General features: G+C 50.0%; 1 protein-coding gene across 2 annotated transcripts in view; it reads left to right on the forward strand.

Moving 5' to 3' along the window:
- The window catches only part of GPSM1 (G protein signaling modulator 1), an 83,262-nt gene that overhangs the window by 48,308 nt on the left and 16,535 nt on the right, over positions 1-18,419 (forward strand). For both annotated transcript variants that reach the window (XM_040606416.1, XM_040606415.1), the window contains exons 10-11: positions 3,171-3,241; positions 6,559-6,738. In XM_040606416.1, coding sequence (XP_040462350.1) covers positions 3,171-3,241; positions 6,559-6,738 — 251 coding nt within the window. The remainder of the gene's footprint in view (positions 1-3,170; positions 3,242-6,558; positions 6,739-18,419) is intronic.

Raw genomic sequence — 18,419 nt, forward strand, 5'->3', positions numbered from 1 at the left:
TGAAGTTGAGTTTGTAACTCCTAACTGCTTCCTCACTGTAATTCCTAACTGCTCAACTGAATGTGAAATCCACGTGGTAACAGCTGAACACCAGCATCAAAACAACTGGAAAAGACAAGTTGTTCTGCATGCCCCAATGCTGGGCTAGACTCAGCTGACTACGTATATTAAATTAACAAAGAGGAAGGCAGGTTTTCTCAGATCAGAGATAAATGGTTTCTGGCCAGCGGTTTAATGCTACTGCAAATGTACAAAAGCACCTGAGGATGGAGGTGTATAATTAACGACTCTTTAGACTGTTGGAAATGATGTGTGTTTATCTAATCAGACGCACTTCGGTTCTTTCTTGCTTTCCTGGAAGTGGCCGTTAAAAGCCGCTGTGACGCACGCTCACTTCCAGATGCTGGCCTCGCCTCTTGGGCATTGCTTTGAAACCCAAATATACCATCTCATTAAGTGTTTGTAGGTGGCTTTTATTCCAGACCCACTTTGCTGCTCCGTACATAAGACTGTAGGTTATTCTGAGGGAAGCTGAGAGCCATGAGCAGCTCTAGCAACATCCAGCACGTCCTCCTGCACAACGGGGAGCCACTGGCCACAACCCACCGCTGCCTGTACTTCGCTGAGCTCCTGCCTGACACCGTGGCAGCAGCTAAAAGCCCTTTGCTTGTTTGGCAGCATGGGAGGAGCCCTGGGGTCAGCAGCAGCCACCCCGCTGCTCCACAGCCACCTCATCTGTGCTGGTGCCCACAGGCTGTTGGTGGGAGCGTGGCAGAGCCATGGGAGCTGGGTGGGGGGTGCCTTGTGTCTCCCACTAAGGTGGTGCGGGGACTTTGGCTTTGGTTAAGAGCTCGGGGTCCTGTCAGCGGACAGTTGGTATCACTACTACCCTGGGGGAGCGTGAGGTTGGGTGGCATTTAGTGTGTGGGAGTCCTGCATGGGGTGAAGTGGTGGGTTGTGCCTGCCCTCGGGGAGCGGTGCAGCTCTCACCGTTTTATGGTGGGAGAGGGCTCAGGCTTGGTCATTTCTGCTGTCTTCAGGCTGAGTGTCCATCCAGCCTGTGGTAATCCCTGTGTTCAGCTACCAAATAACCGTATCGTTCCGTTGGTATCCAACAGCACGAGCCTTTGTGAGCCTGCTCACAGGAGGTGTTTTAAGATATGTTAGTAAATGTAAGGTGCCTTGGATAATATATCTTAATAAACATAAGCACAGACTGAAATAAAAATGGTAAAACCAAGAGTTCTGCCTGCTTTGTTGAGGGCAGCAGGGTCCTTTTTTCCTGCCTGCTCCAAAGGGATGGCAACCCCATGTCTGAACAGTTGCCAGTGTCAGCCGCAATTGCTGACGTTCCGGGATCAAATCCTGTTGTTACTGAGCTGCTGCCAAGTGAGTTAACTGCCTTTGCAAGGTGGAAGGGGGCAGAGTTTGGTAGAAATGACAGCTGCTTGTGACATGTTTTCCTTGCTCTCTGCGTATTCGCATCAATATCTGTTCTGCACCTATTCACCAACCCTGATGTCAATCCCTGCTGAACTCAAAGCCTAGTCAGTACTGAAGTCACTTTAAAATGAAGCTGGTGCTAATGTGCTTTTGGGAGTAGAGAGGCAGAAACGTGCAGAAATACTTGGTTGATTTGAGGCTTTATGGCCGCAAGAAGTAAATCACTTCAGGATAGCGAGGGGCAGTGAAATTACCTTCAGGTCACTTACCACTAATAGGCAGACTTATCACTAGGATCCTTAATGAAGTCCCAGCTGGTCTGAGCTTGTCTTGCATCTCATGAAGCTGAGCGAGGTTGAACTTTTCAAAGCAGTGGTGTCTTTGGAGTTGCTGCAGTTTAGATATAACCATGGTCACACCTGGAGCCCTGGCTGAGCTGGATGTGTGTTAGTGCAGGAATCCCTGCTACCTGCTGGCTTTGTCCATTTAATCCCCATGTCCTGCTTACAGTTAGTCTTGAATGGGTTTATGAATTTTGTGCCTTCTCTGTCGTGAAGTTTCTCTAGTGAGCAGCTCAGTGGCACCCTGGGTTCAAACAGGGTCCATGGGGGCTGCTGTAACGTAAGCAACGGTGCTGTTAGGTGGTGGTGGGAAACTGGGGAATCTTTAGGTTTGGTGGGTTTGCTGTTGCAAGAACCACAGAAAGCTCAGCCGTTTCCGTTCTCAGGGCTCAGCACAGGGATGGGTTGCAATTCACATGCATTCATTCGCCCTCCCCCAGGATTTCCCCTGAAGCTTGGAAGCTGTCATGGGACCTCGAGTCAAGAGCTTTCATTTCTGCCCTGTTTGGTGGTGCTGGTGCGGGATGTCATGTGGTGCTCAGCAAAACTGAATCTTCAGGAAAGGAGGAGCAGGAGGGCAGAAGTTTTCCCAGATGTGTGAGGAAGCCATCCCAGGGCCATTTTGCAAATTCTGGCTATTAGTGAGCAAGGCAATAGCAGCTGGAAACAGGCTGGAGGGAGAATGGAGGTAAAGAGAATTTGGGAAGAGGAGTCGGAGCTGAACTACGTTTCACCCACCGTTATTGCTGAAATAGTACATTGAAATGAATTTTATGAAATCTCATACGAATACCACAAACTCTGCTAAATTTTGATTTCTCAGTCAGGTTCAGGGCGAGGTTTTGCTCCCCTTAAGGCTGGGCCTATGGCAGTTAGAAAACATTTGCTCCTTCACTTTGTTTTTTTGTCCTTGTGACTGTAGAGGAAACTCAAAGCTGCATCCCAGATACATTCTTTAAAAACACGAAGATAAAGTAACAAATTCACAGATGTATTAAACTGTATTTTTGTTATGATTTTTCTCAATGCCAGTCCCATGACCTTTGTGGTTTAGTGTGGGGTTTGTAACTCCTGAATTCCAGAGATCCCATTTGAGAATCAGGGTCATAGTGTGACCCGGCTACTGGTTTGATAGCAAAAGCCTCATGCAGCCCTAGCTGTTGCTGACCCTGCTGTGGTAGTGTTTTGAAAAAAACCCAAAACAATAGAGGGAAAAAAAACCAGTTCACATTGGAATCTCAAGGACAGCACAGCTGCAACATCCCGTCCTTTTGACTTTGTAGTTAACAGGAGCGGAGGATCTGCCATGGTTTGAATTTTATCTGTGTGACATTAGTGCTGTCAGTGAGTGACATGCTCCTGATGCAAGAGTGCGTTGTTTTGCAGGAGCCAGGCCAAAGAGACTCCAAAGGAACAGCATGGACAGCTTAGACCTCCTGAAGTTCCCTTCTGAAAAGGTAAGCAACCATGTCTGGCCTCGAAGATTAAGTATCAGTAGGAATCTGTAATGGCTTGTTGACTGGCTTCGTTTGCAGGGAAGTATGCAATTAGCAGATGTGTTGGAGTCAATGGGATTAACCAGAGAGGGCTTCTAGAGAGCTTGGAGGAGTGGAACAGCTGGTCTAACTGAAAAGGCACTTAACAACTGAAAGCTGAAAAATCCACTTTATGCTTTTTTTTTTTTTAAAAAAAAACAAACAACCAAACAACACCAAACCAAAAAAACAAAGCCACAAACAGCAAACCTGTATTGAGAGGATAATCGTTAGCATTTTAGCCTCTGTGGTGGCTGGTGGCCAGTCTCAGTGCCTTATTAGCCCAGCAGCGTGCTGTGTTCAGCACAGGTCGGGAAGGGGAGGTCAGAAGCAGGAGATGGTGCGTGGCAGGAGGCAGAGGTTTTGTTCCAAGTGGCTCTAAGGGTTGCCTCTGCTCCGCTTCACTGCTGGAAGTGTCAGATCCAAGCAGATCAGTATTTTCTCAGTCTCCCCAGGGCAAAGGCTGTTTCTAGTCAGCTGGGAAGGCACTGAGCCTTTCTGCCTACAAGGATCATCTAAGTTTCTCAGAAAATCCTGCACCGGATCGCTGGATGTGCCCAGCAGCAGGCACTGGTGCTGCCATGAGGCTCGGTCGTGTCTGTTGGCAGAGGAGGTGGCCAGGCGGGCAGCCGTGCTCTGCCTTTGCCTAAACACCCCAGTAAGCACTGGGGGCTCAGACAAAAGCTCCTCCCTGAATTAACTCTGGGAGTTAAATGCCAAACACACTTACATACTTGTATTAATTCTTTCAACTGCCCGTTGGCCATTTTGGTTCCTGCCTGCTTTAACCAGTGCAACTCCATCTCTGGGGTGTTGATAGCAGGGACAGCGATGCCTGACGTCAGGGAGAGTTTTGATGTGTGATGTGCTGCTAATGCTGTTTGTTTCCTACTCTTTGCTGTACAAACTGAACCTCATTCAATAGTTCAGGCAGGGTTGTGGGATTTCACAGGGCGGATGGAGTAAACAGGAGCTGTGGGTAGTTTGTAACTGTGGAGTCAGGCATGAGTAGTCCCATTCTCCCTGCCATGGTCCTGTGGGGTGTGTGTGAGTTCACCTCTCCTTGCAAGACTGTTTTGGATGTAATTCCCCTTTCTCTTTGCTGCTGCTCCCATGATTACAGTCATGGGAGAGGGTTGTTTGCTTCAAGCTTGCTGTGGTGAGGGTGATAAAATTATAAAAAATACATCACTGGACTGAACTGTGATCTCTCCAGCACCCTCCTGTTATTGTCTCACCCTCTCTGCCCATCATCTCTGCTAGAGATAGCCTTCAAAGTCAGCAGGGACCTCTGTCACTGCACAGGCCAGGAGATCTTGTCCAATGCCTCTGCATGGAGTCATGTGTCTGGGTAGAGTGTATCTTCCAAGAAGCACCCTCCTTGGTTCTGAATGTCCTAGCATACAGCGTGAACGGTGCTTCCCTGATCTTACTGCCCTCTCCAACCTGTGCCTTACTCCTTGTTCTGAGCTTCTCTGGTTTTAGCTCCCAGCCATTGGTTCTTGTTTATTCCTCTCTCTACCAGGCTAAAAATCTCTTCATCACATGCTGTTTTTTTAGCCTGAAGGTGCTTGCGTGCTGTAATTGAGTCATCTATTCTTTTTGTCATGAACTAAACAGTTTGAGGGCTCTAACTAAGGCAGTAAGGCATTGTAAGGCAGTTTCTTTCCGGTTCTGAAATCCACTTTTGTGGCTGCTTTTCAAAATGTGGGCACCAGCCTCGCTGCAGTTGGTCCCATCAATAGCATCTAGGGAAATGAATCTCTCTGTACTTGTTCTCACTGTTCCTGTTTGTATTGCAAGGAGTAGAAAAGTCATTTTGGCTACAGCATCCCACTGTGCTGTCGTTGTGCAGTGACTTTGGATCCTGTTCAGTATCCTTGGCTTTTCAGTCTGTGTGCCCTTAAATCCCAGCCTTGGGTCATCTCCTGAGCTGTACTTGAGATTCTTTCACCTGCAAGTAATTGCAATTGCTGCAGTGAGGATACCCTGGGGAGTCCCCTCAGCACTTTATGTATGATGAAGAGGTGGTTTGCAGCCCCGAAGCACTGAAGCCCAAAGCTTCAAGCAGGTTTAAGCACTCGGTTCCCACAGGTTACACATAAAGTGCCTGGTGCCTTTAATAAGTGACTTTGGAGCCAAATGCTGAATACTCCTCTGGTACCTCTGTACGAGAGCCTCATCTGTGTGACAGCAGTAATGAGGCTGTTATGATAATACAGGCAGGGCCATTAGCTCAATTCCAGTCTTCTGACAGAGAAGGGATAGAGCTGCGTGCGTCGTAAGGGATGGAGATGACAAGGGGGGAGCCAGGCACGGGGCAGGGTAAAAACTTTGAGACATGTAAACTGTCGCTTCAGTTTCCCCGTGCTTTACACAGGGGTGATAATCCTGTATTTTATACATCTGTGGGAGCACGGAGCACAAGCATTTAAGAGAGCAAAGGAGAACAGGAGTGAGAGGACAGGGGGCTGCTTGTGATCATCTGCTGTAGTTAGCCATGTCACCCTGCGGTCCCCATGTGCTCTGCTGGCGTGAGGGTTGGCAGAAGAGCTGAATGGGACCCCAACCATTCATTAGGAAATGGCTGGATAAGGGCCCTTCTTGCTGAAGACAGTGGGAGACACTGTGTCAGGCCATGCAATGTTTGTGCTGGGAGCTGGATCCTAGAGGTGGGAAGTGCTGTGGAGCATCTAGCATAGCCATGTCCCCTGGGGCATGGTTGGGTTATCCATGGTGCAGTGTGGGCTGCTGCACAGCTGGCGCTGGGGAGAAGTGAGGAACAGCAAGTGGAGGGACTGGGGCCAAGAGTTTTGTATCCTGGGCAAGATGGAAGAGGTTTTTTATGAGCGTAGTTGCCAGAAATCGCTAGCAGCAGATTTCTTCTTCTGGACCTTTCATCCATCATTCCTTATGCCTATAAATAAACCAGCCATGCTTCTACCTGCATCTTTTTTTTTTTTTTTTTTAAGAGGATGCTACTTCTCCCTGTGGAGAAGTTGACGACTGTGTGTTGTTTGGGTGATGCTTCCTCTCCACTCATTAAAATCACACACGGCAGAGATGGCCAACATGTCCTCATTCAGCTCTGCACATGACAAGTGGCAACTCACACAATCTAAACTCCACATTAACTTCTTGCTTCTGTGCGTCTCCTGTTCTGTGGCTACTTGCCAACAGATCTCCATGTAAACCAGAGAGAGGCAATTTGTGCAATGACTGTTTCTTGCTTTCCCAAGGACCAGAATGGGGACAGCCATCACATGGGAGACCTGAAGATCTCAGGAAAAGAGTTCTTGTCATTACCTGCGAGGTCAAAGAAATACCGGGAGCATCAATCCAGTTCAGAGAGAAAGTCTCAGGGGTCAAGTACCTCGCCACTGGATACCAGTGAAGTCCGAGTCCAGGTGTCACAGTCGGTAGGAAGATGATTTTTTTTTTTCCTCAAATACTGATCTAGGAGTTTCTTATAGCATGTCTGTTCTTACCTCTTTTCTAACCTGGTATGGGGATGACAGTGTGGTCTTTTGGCTGGAAAACAGAGCCTGCATCTGGCTCTGCTGTTGACTGTTTGGGCAGCTGAAGTCAAATCATTTTGTCTTTTTGAGCCTCAGCATAACTGTGTGTTTAAATGATGAATTGTACCAGCCGCCATTGTGAACTGTTTTTTAAGAGTGGTATTTGTAACCTCTTGAGGGATGGGAGTCTGGACCTGAACTTTCCCGAGTTTGGAACTGTCAGAATGTGATGCCTTGAATTCCAGAAGAGCACAGCGATTTCGACTCCTTGCTTTGTGGAGCCTACTTGTTCAGTCTCCTGGGATTCATGAGGAGTGGACTTGTTGTCTTCAAGAAACAGAGCCCCTTTCAGGTTTTTGATGAACAATCAGGAATGCTGGTTGCCTTTGCCAAACCTGGGAACTTAGATATTGTTCACTCTCACCTCCTGGTCACATTGGTGGCCCTCAGAGTGGCAATGTGCAGAGGGTGGTCTCTTTGAATTCCTCAACCGTTAGGCAGAGATAGAAAATCATGGTCTAAGAGCTTCTCTTTGGAAGCAGGTTAGGTGGAACATATTTCCTAAAGAGCAGAAGCTGGCCAGAGGAGCTGGCCCTGATGTCAGTGCTTTATGGGTTACTGGCATGCAGCCGGTCCTGTGTTAGGGTTGAAGAGCTCTGCCTCAGTCTGTGCTTGCTTCCCCAGTAGGTGGTGGAGATCCATACCCTGGAACAATTCAGCTGTTTGTTAGGCCGTTGTTTTCCGGTTGTGTTGATGTTGATGTTGTGACACATGGCAAATCCAGTGTACTGGGGAGGTTTCCTGCAGCTGTGTTGGTTTTGCTCGCAGCCCTGGAGGCAGGGATCACACCCACAAACCATGGCATTTTTCTGGATCATTGTTGGGAGGGGGCTTGGGGATACTTGGACTCAGTAATCTCGAGTGAGAAGCCCCAAGTCCTCAGCTTTTTGTTGCCAGGAGATAGGGAGCATAACAGCAAAGATTTAATGATTGCACGGGTGCTTGAAAGTATTTGGGCTCTTGCTTTATATTGAGACTGTAACATGCTATCACAGTCCTGTGATCATGCAGTGATTCCAGATGGAATAAATCCAAGCCAGGAAAGATAGGCCTATTTTTTCTTGGCATTTAAGAAAAGCAAATTAAAATATTTTCCTGCTGGGTAAGAAAGGGTCTGAGCTGCAGAGCTTGGGATGAAGCCTGTCTGTAGAGTGGGGGTGCTTGAGAGTGTTTCTAGCACTGAATCCTTTGTCCCTGGTCTGCGGATCACGGGGAGAACATACCCTGCTGTACCTGTGTGTGTGTGCCTATGTACACATCCCTTTTTGACCACAGGCATTCCTAATTTCCAGTTCTGTGACCACTGGAGACAGGAACTTTGCACCAACTGGGTTTTTTTTAGACTTCTCTGAGCTCATTCTTCACTCCCAACAGTGCTGATGGAAATGGTCTAATAGGAAAAGCATTTCCTACTGCTCACCGGTGCAAACACGATCATTGAGAAGGAAAACAAAGCTCTTCTGAGCCAGAAAGGAGACATGAGCATGGGGGCATCCAAGGCAATACAAAGGCAGAAAAAAACACGCTTCTGCTAAAAGTAGCCTTGTATTTTTAACTCAGACGTTCAGCCAGAAACCAAACAAAGCCATGCTCCATCAAGAGCAAGGCCAAAAGCATTCCTCGGGAGTGTAGCTGTGAGTACATAGGCTGTGTCTAAGAAAAGGCCCCATGGGACACTGGCCAACCACCGGTGACCTCTTGACAGCACACATGGGGTTTTGGTGAATGTCTGTGAAAGAGCGAGTGAAGACATGGACATGCATACCCCAGTTGCAGGAGGTGGCTCTCAGACACCTGGTTTTGTTTTGTGCTGTTCCTGACTGACGGAAGTGTGTGAGCAGGCGAGGGACACGCTGCTCCTCCCATCCATCCTTCAGGGGCTGGGTGACCATGCAGCAGGGATGCAAAAGGGTTTGCACTTGCAGAGTGGTGGCTGAGGCTCTGCTTGGTTACTGCAGTGGTCTTCTTGTGTCAGCTGTTCTTCCAGGGCCAGTTCCCTGTGTGCCCTGGCTTTGCAGCGTGTGTGTTAGCTCCCCACTTGCTCTAGATTTGCGAGCTGAGCCTCCAGAGTCCGTTCGGAGTTCAGTTCCCAGGCACGTCTGGTGCACGTGGTAGTGGAACAGCATACAGTGAATTCAACAGGACATGCAGGGCAGCGATGTGGGGGGAAAAAAAATCTTCCTCCTTGCAGACACTGAACATGTCCCGTTCTATCCTGAGAGAATAGATCAATGCACTCTTCGGTGCTCATGGCTGGAGGAGAAGAGTGACTACCTGTCTTACGTTTTAAAGAATGCCCCTTATTTGTTATCTAATGGACCATAGTCCATATCCCATAAAAATGACAATGACAAGTGTTTTATTGGATTTTTCTTCAGGCCAGTAGCTATACAGAGTTACGTAGCACAATCAGCTTGCAGTCTTGGCAGGCGGGTGCTCTGAATGGCAGAGGGGAGTTTGCTTAGCAAAACGCAGGTGGGATGCCGAAGCCTCCCAGCATCGCGCTCGGCAGGGCATCCTGCCATCCTTCCATGCCAGGAAGGCCAGAGCACCCAACTAGGTTTTGCCGCTGCCGGTGCACCCACAAAGTGAAGGCAGGTGTACTTTATATCCCCTTTCCAAAATTTTTCTGAAACACCCTCCGAAATCCAGGAGCTCTTCAGAAGCCAGAGCTGGAGAGGCTCAGGAGGCATTTGAAATGGTGCCCTGATCCCTGCAGTGCCTGGCGGTGCCGTGTGCATGCCGTTTGTCCGGGCACAGGAATCAATGGTCTGTCACCCCTATTGCAGGCAACAGAGCCCTGCCGGCACATGGCTTACGCCAGCTGGTTGTCATCAGACCATGCCCGGCCACACAAGAGACCCTTCAGAAAGGGTTGTTTTGCCAGGAGAACGGCTCTGCAGCATGTTCTGGTGGACAAGGCTGGGTCACTTCAGGTGAATTTTGTTTTCTGTCGGTGCTCCCAGCTGACAGTTCTGCTAGCCTGACTTTGTAGCATAGGCCAGACCTCAGAACATTTAAAGTCAGTGTCATCTTGCAAGTAGTTGCCAAAAGCAAAGCAACCCATTGCCTTGTGTTCTGCTTTTGTCCCCGTCTGTCAGGAGGCTACCGGGGCTGCGTCAGTCTGTGTAGGGGAGCGTGGGTGGGCTTTTCTGAAAAGCTGTAATTTCTATCCATGGGAGCCTTTTTAATCAAATGTAGCAAACCCCACCCAAGATGGAAGAGAAGCTTTCCCTGGTCAGGCTGTTTAGGCAAGAATCCCTCGAGATGCCTCATTTTGTGAATACTCAAAGCAAAAATCCTCTTTAATCCATCAGTCAACAGCAAGTCCTTAAGTAGAGGGGAGCTCTAATGGTTGATCTAAGGTGCTTTTATGGGATGCCACAATACCTGCTGTCCCATCAGGAGGCGTGAGTTCAGACGGTGCACGTGGTCCTGTGTGCTGCTCTCCCACGGTCATTTTGCAGAGGGAAACCGAGGCTGTGTGCAGGGATGCCCAGGAAAAAAAACTCATCCCGGGACTGCCAAGCCCCAAACCGAGCGGTGTAATCTCAGGATAAGCCCTACTGTCAACACAGCCACTGACCTCCTTCCAAAGGGGCCGTGCTGCAGTGGGCAGGTCCCAGGGACAGGGTGCAGTGCCTGAATCAGAGCTTGCTAGGTGCTGGGTCCCTGCCCATCTCTCCCTCTGTGCGATGGGGTAATGCTGCTTCCCTGCCTACCCTCGGGAGGTTACAGAGGCGTGATGATGGCTGTAAAGTTGTTTGAGCTTCGGATGGCAGGAGCTTGTGGTGGTGTTACTAACTTTGGTGATGATGATGCTAATTACTGAGCTGCTGGGAAACTCCCCATGGGAGGAGGCGGGAGAGGGGAGGGGAGGCAGGGAAAAGTGAAGGGAGGCAAAGTGAGCTTGGGGATGGAGAAGAGCCTGTCCCTGCTGGCTGCTCTGTCAGGCCGTGGGAGAAGGGCTCAGCCTGTTGGCAAAGCGTGGGGATGCTGGGATGGATAGGAGAAGCCATGGCCCAGGCGCTGCATAAGGTAGGAGAGCGTGCCAGGGCTGCGGCAGGTCCCTCCCTGCAGCCGAGACCTTCCTGCCAGTGCTGTGCGAGATGCTGGTGGTGCACGCGATGGAGAGCTCGCACAGGAGGGTCACCTTGCTGGCGGGGCAGAGGTGGGCTTCCTTACCCCTCCCGTGGCCCTGTGGAATGGGGGAATTTGCCAGCCATGGCCGGTGGTCACTGGGAGAAGAGGGACTGGCACTGCCAGGCTCTGAGGGATGGGCAAGGACAGGGTCCTCTTCACCTTGGAGGTTGGGTCTGGAGCTCCCATGGGAATACTCAGTGCTGTGAGCGTCTGGTTCTCCACAGGCAGAGCAAAGGCGGGTTTGGCCTGGGAGAAGCTGGTGAGGGTGAGACATACTTGGTCACATTTCCTCTCTGGTGCAGCAGAGCCATCAGCAAAAGTAGCCGCGTTAGAGCTCGGTCCCTGTGCCTGCAGTTGCAGGCAGCCAGATCCGAGCTCCCTGGAACTCGTGCACTGTACACCTGAGTTTCCTCTCTTTTAAAAGTAACATCAAAGCAGAAGGTTTTGTACCACATGAAGCTTGCAGACATCAAAGACTTGCTCATAAATTTAACCCCTCTGCTCCTCTGTGGAGGAGGTCATAACGCTTTGGCTTTTGATTGCCTGGGTAACAGCTGTATTTATAGGGTTAGTAGGATGTGATCTTTCTAAGACTTTGAAAATATCAGAGGTTGTGTGTCCCTCATCCTCCCCTTCTGAGAGAGCAACCACTGTGGAAAAAGGAGAGGGTCCATGGAAGAAAGGGGCTGTGTATTCCTGAAAAGACTGCCTGGGGAGGGGCTGAGGACCTGCCCCAGTTCTGGGCCTTGTGTTGAAGGTCAGCACAAGTCTCTGAGGTCAAGGGGACTGTGCACATGCCAGAGTTCAATAAAGTGCTAAAGCACTTTATTGGGTCGAAGTCCGACAGTTGAAGCAAGAACCATGGGAAGGGGTAAGGATCAAACCCAGCCCTCTCACCTCCTTGGGGATCCGTGCTCTAGAAATGGTCCTGTTCTTCTGGACCCTCCTCTTCCCAGGGGAGCGCATCAGCTCAAGGGAGCGCTTCCTCACCCTTCAGACCCGTCCCCCACCCTGTCCTCAGCAAAGACCGTTTATAGTCAAGAGAAAGAGGAGCCGTGTTTGATTACAGTGACGACTTGCAGAGATGAGTTGCTGATGTATTTAGACACTGAACAATTCGCAAGCACGCTGCATCGCCAAACATTCCCTAGGACAGATGTTTTTATAAGACCTTTTTTATGATTACAGTGAGAAGCAACCATAAAAGAAGGGAAAATTTTGTAGGGAAAATCTTCCCACCCCAAAAGCAGGTTGCCAGAGCTCTTTTGATAGTTTCCTCATGATTTACTAGGGGATAGTCAGGTTGCAGGAGCTATGTACAGAGCAGATGCTTGTGGTTGAACCTCTGCCTGGCCTGCAAGTACAAGAGTTCAGTTTCTGGTGTCACTGGGCAGGGAACAGAGCTGGAGGGCAGTGTGGCATCGGTGGCAGAGCCAGGCAGGGGGGTGCTGCCTGTCCCTGCTGAATTGCACGTTGTCCAGGCAGTGCTAGGATCAGAGCCCCCGGCCACCCCCTGTGACTGTGCTGTGGAGTGCAGAATTGGCCAGATGGATGCTGAGGTGCAAGGATAAATACAGCCTCAGGGGTTTCCTCCTGGACACTTGCGCTGTGGCCCCAAAGCATCTTTTCCCTGGTTCTCTTATATTATTTGAGAGAAGATTAAACTGATACTTCCTCGCAGTCCCTCAGGAGCTAGAACATGGAGGGGTTGCACCAGGCAGCCTTTGCTGCTCGATGGTGGCTGTCAGTGCATCTTCCCTCTCAATTTTAAGATGAGGGTAGCCTCTTTGTCTCATTGATGTGTAAACTACTGCAATGCAAAGGCAGTGCAAATGCACACCCTCCTTTATCCCACAGCCTTTATGTTTTGCTTAACTGCATGGGTATAATTATGCCATTATTGTTGGTCAGACTTTCTGGTGTAAACGTGCTCTGAGAATCCGAGAGCAAGGGGGATGGAGAGGAAGAGAGAAGACAGAGTCAGGGAGAAGGAAGACAGCTGCTGCTAAATTTAAGACTGTTCCTATGATACCTGGAGGGTGCTGTGCTGGTGTCAGTCCTGTTGGAACTGAGCAGGTAAACACTGAACCACGGCTCGTTCTTGTAATGCTTTATTCTCCTGTTCAGTTTGTGGGATTTTCTGTAGTGCTTTGGGCAGGGGCAGACCTGGGAGAGGGGCTACACTGAGATGCTTCCTAGCTGGAGGCAGGATGCACCAGAAGACTTTCTGGAGGGCTCAAGTCTGACATGTACTGGGAGGCTTGTCCAGGGATTTGGGCTGTTTAGAGAAGCAGCCAGTGATCTGGATGCCTCCGCAGAGTCATCTTAAATTGTCTGACCTTTCTTTCCATGTGTCTGTACGAGTCTTTCTATTAAGCTCTAGGGGTCTTCTTTTCTTTAGCTCTTCGTTGACTCAGGTGGGCTGGTTGCGCAGATGCTGCATGAGCCAGGAGAGATTTAAAAAATGTTCTCCCAAATCTAGAAGTGCAATGGAGACAGCAAAGCCAGGGCCAAGATTCTCATGAGTTTTGCAGTGCAAAGCCCTGACATACACTGCTCCTCACAGGGACTTCGGTGCTAGCATGGGGGGCAGGGAAATAAATGGCTAGATAGAAAATCTCTGCAAAGCAACTGCACAGAGATGGTGGGGGGAGGCAATAGCGTTTTCTGGCTTGTGCTGCCTCCGCTGCATTCAGTGCCTCAAAGGTAAATTATCAGTTTCTTCCTTAAATATTAACAGCTGCCAGGTAATGAATTCCCCCTCTCTGTTTTATAATGGCACTAAAATTGGGATTTGTCTTGGTTTTCTCTGTAATTATCCAATGAGAGTGTGTGAGTGAGAGGGAGGCATGGCAGAGCCGGGCCTTGCAGGCTCTGCTGCAGGCAAGTGTCGTGCCTGAGGGACCAAACCCAGGCACGACCATTTCCCATGGGCAGCTCCAGCGTGCGGGGCTGGGGCTGCACAAGCAGCCACGTGAGGCTTACGGTTTTATGATCCTTCATTAAGTTATTTTTTTCTCATGCAGAGGGGTGGGTTTGGAAGGTAGGCTAGCATAGACAGTTGGAGTAAAAGCCAGAATTTCCTGCCAGGCTCCTCTGCATCCGACAGAGGTGAAGGTGGTCCTGATGAGGTGTGCTTGGGAGGGTGAGTGAGGAGGGAGCAGCATCCCTGGCAGGGAGAGGTGAGGCAGGAGTTGTCCTGGTCCTCCAGAGCCCTGGGGCCAGATGCTGTGCTTGCTTCTCTCTGGGCACCCCCCTCCTCACTGTGGATGGCACCTACGTTTCAGACAACTCTGTGATGTGAGGTTTGGTTTTGTGAGAGACCAGATGTCTTCAAAGAGCTGTGCACAGCTCGCTGCGCTGCGCTGCTGAGTAACAGTCCGTGTTGTGCCAGTCCAGGGCTTTGCCTTTGCATCCTCTGCCTTGCTAACCTGGGTGGCCAGGGGAAGCTTCCTTTAAATTGCCCCTGCAGAGTCCAAAATGGGAGTCCAGAGACTCCATCTTCTGTGCCTTGGGTGCAATGTAGACTGCTGCCTGGCTTGGTTGGAGAAGCAGTGATCATCTCTTTTACCCACAGCTTTTGCTTATGTGAAGGTTATGGGCACTGGATGCTTAAACCACCCTTTGCAGCCGAGTTCCAGGGGTGTCTGCTCACAGCAATCGGCTTTTCAGTACCCAGGAGACTCAATTGATGCTAGTTTCATTTTTGGGAAGGTGACTGCTCTGCTATGGAGCCCCTGAAGGTGCTGTGAATGGTTTTGTCATTTCTTCATTTAAGCCAAAAAAAAGCCAGACAGTAACCTCCAGGTCACCTGCAAATATTTGACACTTTTGGGTGCTGAAGCAGCACCTTACAAGGTGCACTGTGCAGCACAGGACAAGTGTTAACTAATCTCTCCTCTTTGTCCTGCAGACAATATAGAGGACTAAAGCGGAGAAGAAAAAGAGAACCTGTCGCCCGTAAGAGGCAGGTAACTCCCACACGCTCTGTGTGGCAGGGCGGATTGTATCTGTACCAGCTGCAGGGTGATCAGTATCCTTTATCCAGGGCAGCGATGGCTTGCGGACTGCTTTCTGAGGGCTGGTCCTAGAGCTGCCCTTGCAGCATCCTGCCCGCATTTGGCTCTGAACACAAGCAAGGCAGAGGTATTGCTGCCTCTGTGCCTGTGTGTCAGCCCCTACGCCTTGTCCTAGATGAGAGGCTTCAGTACTTAAGGTCCAAGAGATAAGGCTGAATTCCTTATCTTCCTGTCTACAGGATATTCTTGTTGCTTGGACACTCTCTTTCTGCTTTTTCCCGCTACACCTGTCCCTTTCCCTTGCTCTTCCTTGTTCTTGTTTGTTTGTTTTGAATCAAAGCTGCGCTGCGCAGAGGAGATAGGAGGCAGGATTTAACACAAGCTTGTACTTGTGCATCAACCACATACAGAAAAAAGAACGTTCAGGGTGCCCCGTGTACAGGATGGCTGCCAAGCCCTTGGCTTTGCAGGAGTTACACCAGGGATCCACAGGGACTGGGTGCTTCTCAGACCCCTTGGGCTGAGGATCAGGGGAATGTATGAAAGCACATCTGAGACCCCATATTCCATTCATAACTGACTAAGTGTGGAGGCCAGGTTTGGAGCTAGAAACCTGTAAAAGCAAGCCTCTTACCAGAGGAAACTGCTCTGGGAAGGAGGTGAAAACTGAAGTGGTGTCCAGGGTCCCCCAGCAGACCTCAGCTGGAGATTACGACAGGTCTGCAGAGCAGCTAGTCCAGTGGTCCAGGCTGGAGCTGACCAGCCAAGCTACTGAAATGCATTCTTCTTCCTTTGACTCATTGTAACTGAATTTTCAGTTATTGGCACTTTGAAGCCATAATTGAGGTCTGCTTTCCTCCTTGCACAGCCTCTCCTCCTGGCAAATTGTCAGCCATCAAGTGGTATGAGACAGTAAAAGAGATGTTACAATCACCATTTCCTAGAAACTGTCACTTTAAAGAGAACAATACTAAAAAGAGGGATGAATCAAAGCCAGACCCAGAGCAATAAAACTAAATGTTTGTCTTTTCTCAAAATCTGGAACTCTTCATTCATTTCTAGGGTCTCTGCTGTGCCTGGGGCACGCTGTACACCCACAGTTCCGGCCTCTCTCATTTAATAAACTGCACATGCCAGAAGAGCTTAAAAAAGAAAATCATAGTCTAGGTTCTCTTTGGATGTAAATCAGCATAACTCTGCTTAAATCACTGGAGCTATGCTGACACCAGATGACACGGGGGCCTCTGGTGACCGGGGATTTTGTTTGCTTTTCTTGCAGGACTCTCTCTTGCTCAGCCAAACGCGAGTGCGAGAGCGTGGCTGTGCCTGTGTTTCACCAGGGTGCCAGCAGCCACCTGTGTCCATGCCAGCACCGGGGGCTGAGCTCCCAGCCCTGGCTGGTGGGGTCTGGCATGTCAGGGAGCACCTGAGGATCCAGCCTGTCTGTGTGTGTGGACTGAGGCTGGGGAGGGAGCGTGGTCTGGCTGTGCTTGCTGGAGCCGTGCTGTCTGCTTTTCTCTTGCTTGCTGGGTCTATATAGACAATAGCTTCTGTACCAGTAACTTGTGTTTCTCTTTCTAGGAACTCTATTTAAAAACCAGGGAAATGCACCCTACTAATACGGGGTTTGGGTTTCATTTGACAGACCTGCAGCGGTGCGGGAGCCTATATAATCAGAGCAGTTTTGTCTGTACCTTATCTTTGATAGCAGCTGTTACCAGCTGCTGGGCAGGGCTATGGCGCTGGAGGCTCTCCCAGAAGATGCAAACACGCACGACCTTGGGGCAAGTTTGGCTTTTGTCTGTTATTGCCCAGCTTTGGGGAGGCTGGATCACAGCCTGTGAGCAGCTTGTCCTGTGTGGTCACTTGGTCACCCCGCTGCCTTGGTTCATCACCAGGGCAGCTCTGTCCCCAGCGTTCGTTTGCAGTCAGGCAGGAGATTTCAGTGACCTCGGTGAGCGACAGTAACCTCCTTTGGCAGTAGGTTGGTCTCTAACCCACTGCTTACGGGGAAGATGCGGTCCCATCCAGTACCAGCCATCTTTTTTTGGATTTAGGATAGTCTTGGGGTGAGCGAGGGTTTCAGGCTTTCTCTGGGCTGTCCTTGCTTCTGTGTTTGGACTCAGTGCAGGAAACTGAGGTCCCTGCGAGCTGGCTGGGCATCTTCTGTGGTTGCAGGAGTAAAGAGAAGGATGTGAATCCATAAATCAAAGGAAACGAGGAAGGTTCAGGTGCTGTTTCTTGGAACTGATGATAAAAAAAAACAGTTGGGGCAGCAGGAAAGCTCCCTCTGCCCCTGTATGAGTGTGACAGTGAACACAGCTGTTGAGGGGGGATGTCAGGGTTAGAGGTGCAGGCATGTCCCAGCTGGGCAGGAGAAGGTCTCCCTGCTTTTGGCAGTCGTTGCTGGCTGCCCGCTGGGCTGGGCACAACCTGCATCCAGGGTTGATGTGGCAACCACGAGCTGCTGCTCACACCACCTTCAGCCTGCACCCGTGTTTCCCATTAGCAGTGCTATTTTTGAGCCTCCCAAGGCAATTAACACCAATTAATCTAAAAAAGACTAAATAATGGGTTTTTAGAGCCCCCGGCTCTTTCCCGTTCTCCATACGGCCCCAGAAGACTCCAGCCTGAACCTGGCAGAGGGCTGAACCCAGGTAAGCGCTTCATGTGCAGGGACTGCTGGGGAAGCTGCTTGAGGAGGTGTGCAATCAGAAAAGGGCCCGGAACAATCCCATGGATCCACTTTTCTATCCTGGATCATGGTACCTGAGCCACGGAGAGAGTTGCAGTTCCCTGCAGTGCTCATTGTGCTGGAGGAGAGGGGGAACCAGAGAGGTACGGTCCTCCTTTGAGAGCCAGCAAACAGTGAGACCACTGAATATGCTTGGGTGCAGGAGGTGCCGCTCCCCTGGGGTGTGCAAAAAAGTCCCTGGAGGATTTTTTGCCTGTATCTAAAGCCGTTTGCATCCTAGTATTCTCTGGGCCCTGTCACGTAGAACCTCCCTGTCTTTGCCTTTCCCAAATGGGGCATAGTTTCGTCTTGCCCTTTACAACAGCATGTACCAGAGTAAGAGCTGCTTTTTGCTGATAGGAAAAGCTGTTTCTGTGTTCACATGTGATTTATGTCTTACCTGTTTAAGCTCTCCTGAGAAGGGCTGTATCTGACCATCGCTGAAATGGCAAACCCACAGGTACCGGCCCCAGGGTCCTCCCCACCCCCAGCACAGCCAGGATTTCGTGTTTTGCAGGGTGCCTTGCATAACAAGGCCTTGATCTTGAGTGCAGCCTTCAGGCATTACTGGAATATGAGTAAATAGTAATTAAGATTTGGGCGTTTGCAGTGAAGGGTGTTTATAG

Source organism: Falco naumanni, chromosome 9, assembly GCF_017639655.2.
Source record: "Falco naumanni isolate bFalNau1 chromosome 9, bFalNau1.pat, whole genome shotgun sequence".
Lineage (NCBI taxonomy): Eukaryota > Metazoa > Chordata > Aves > Falconiformes > Falconidae > Falco > Falco naumanni.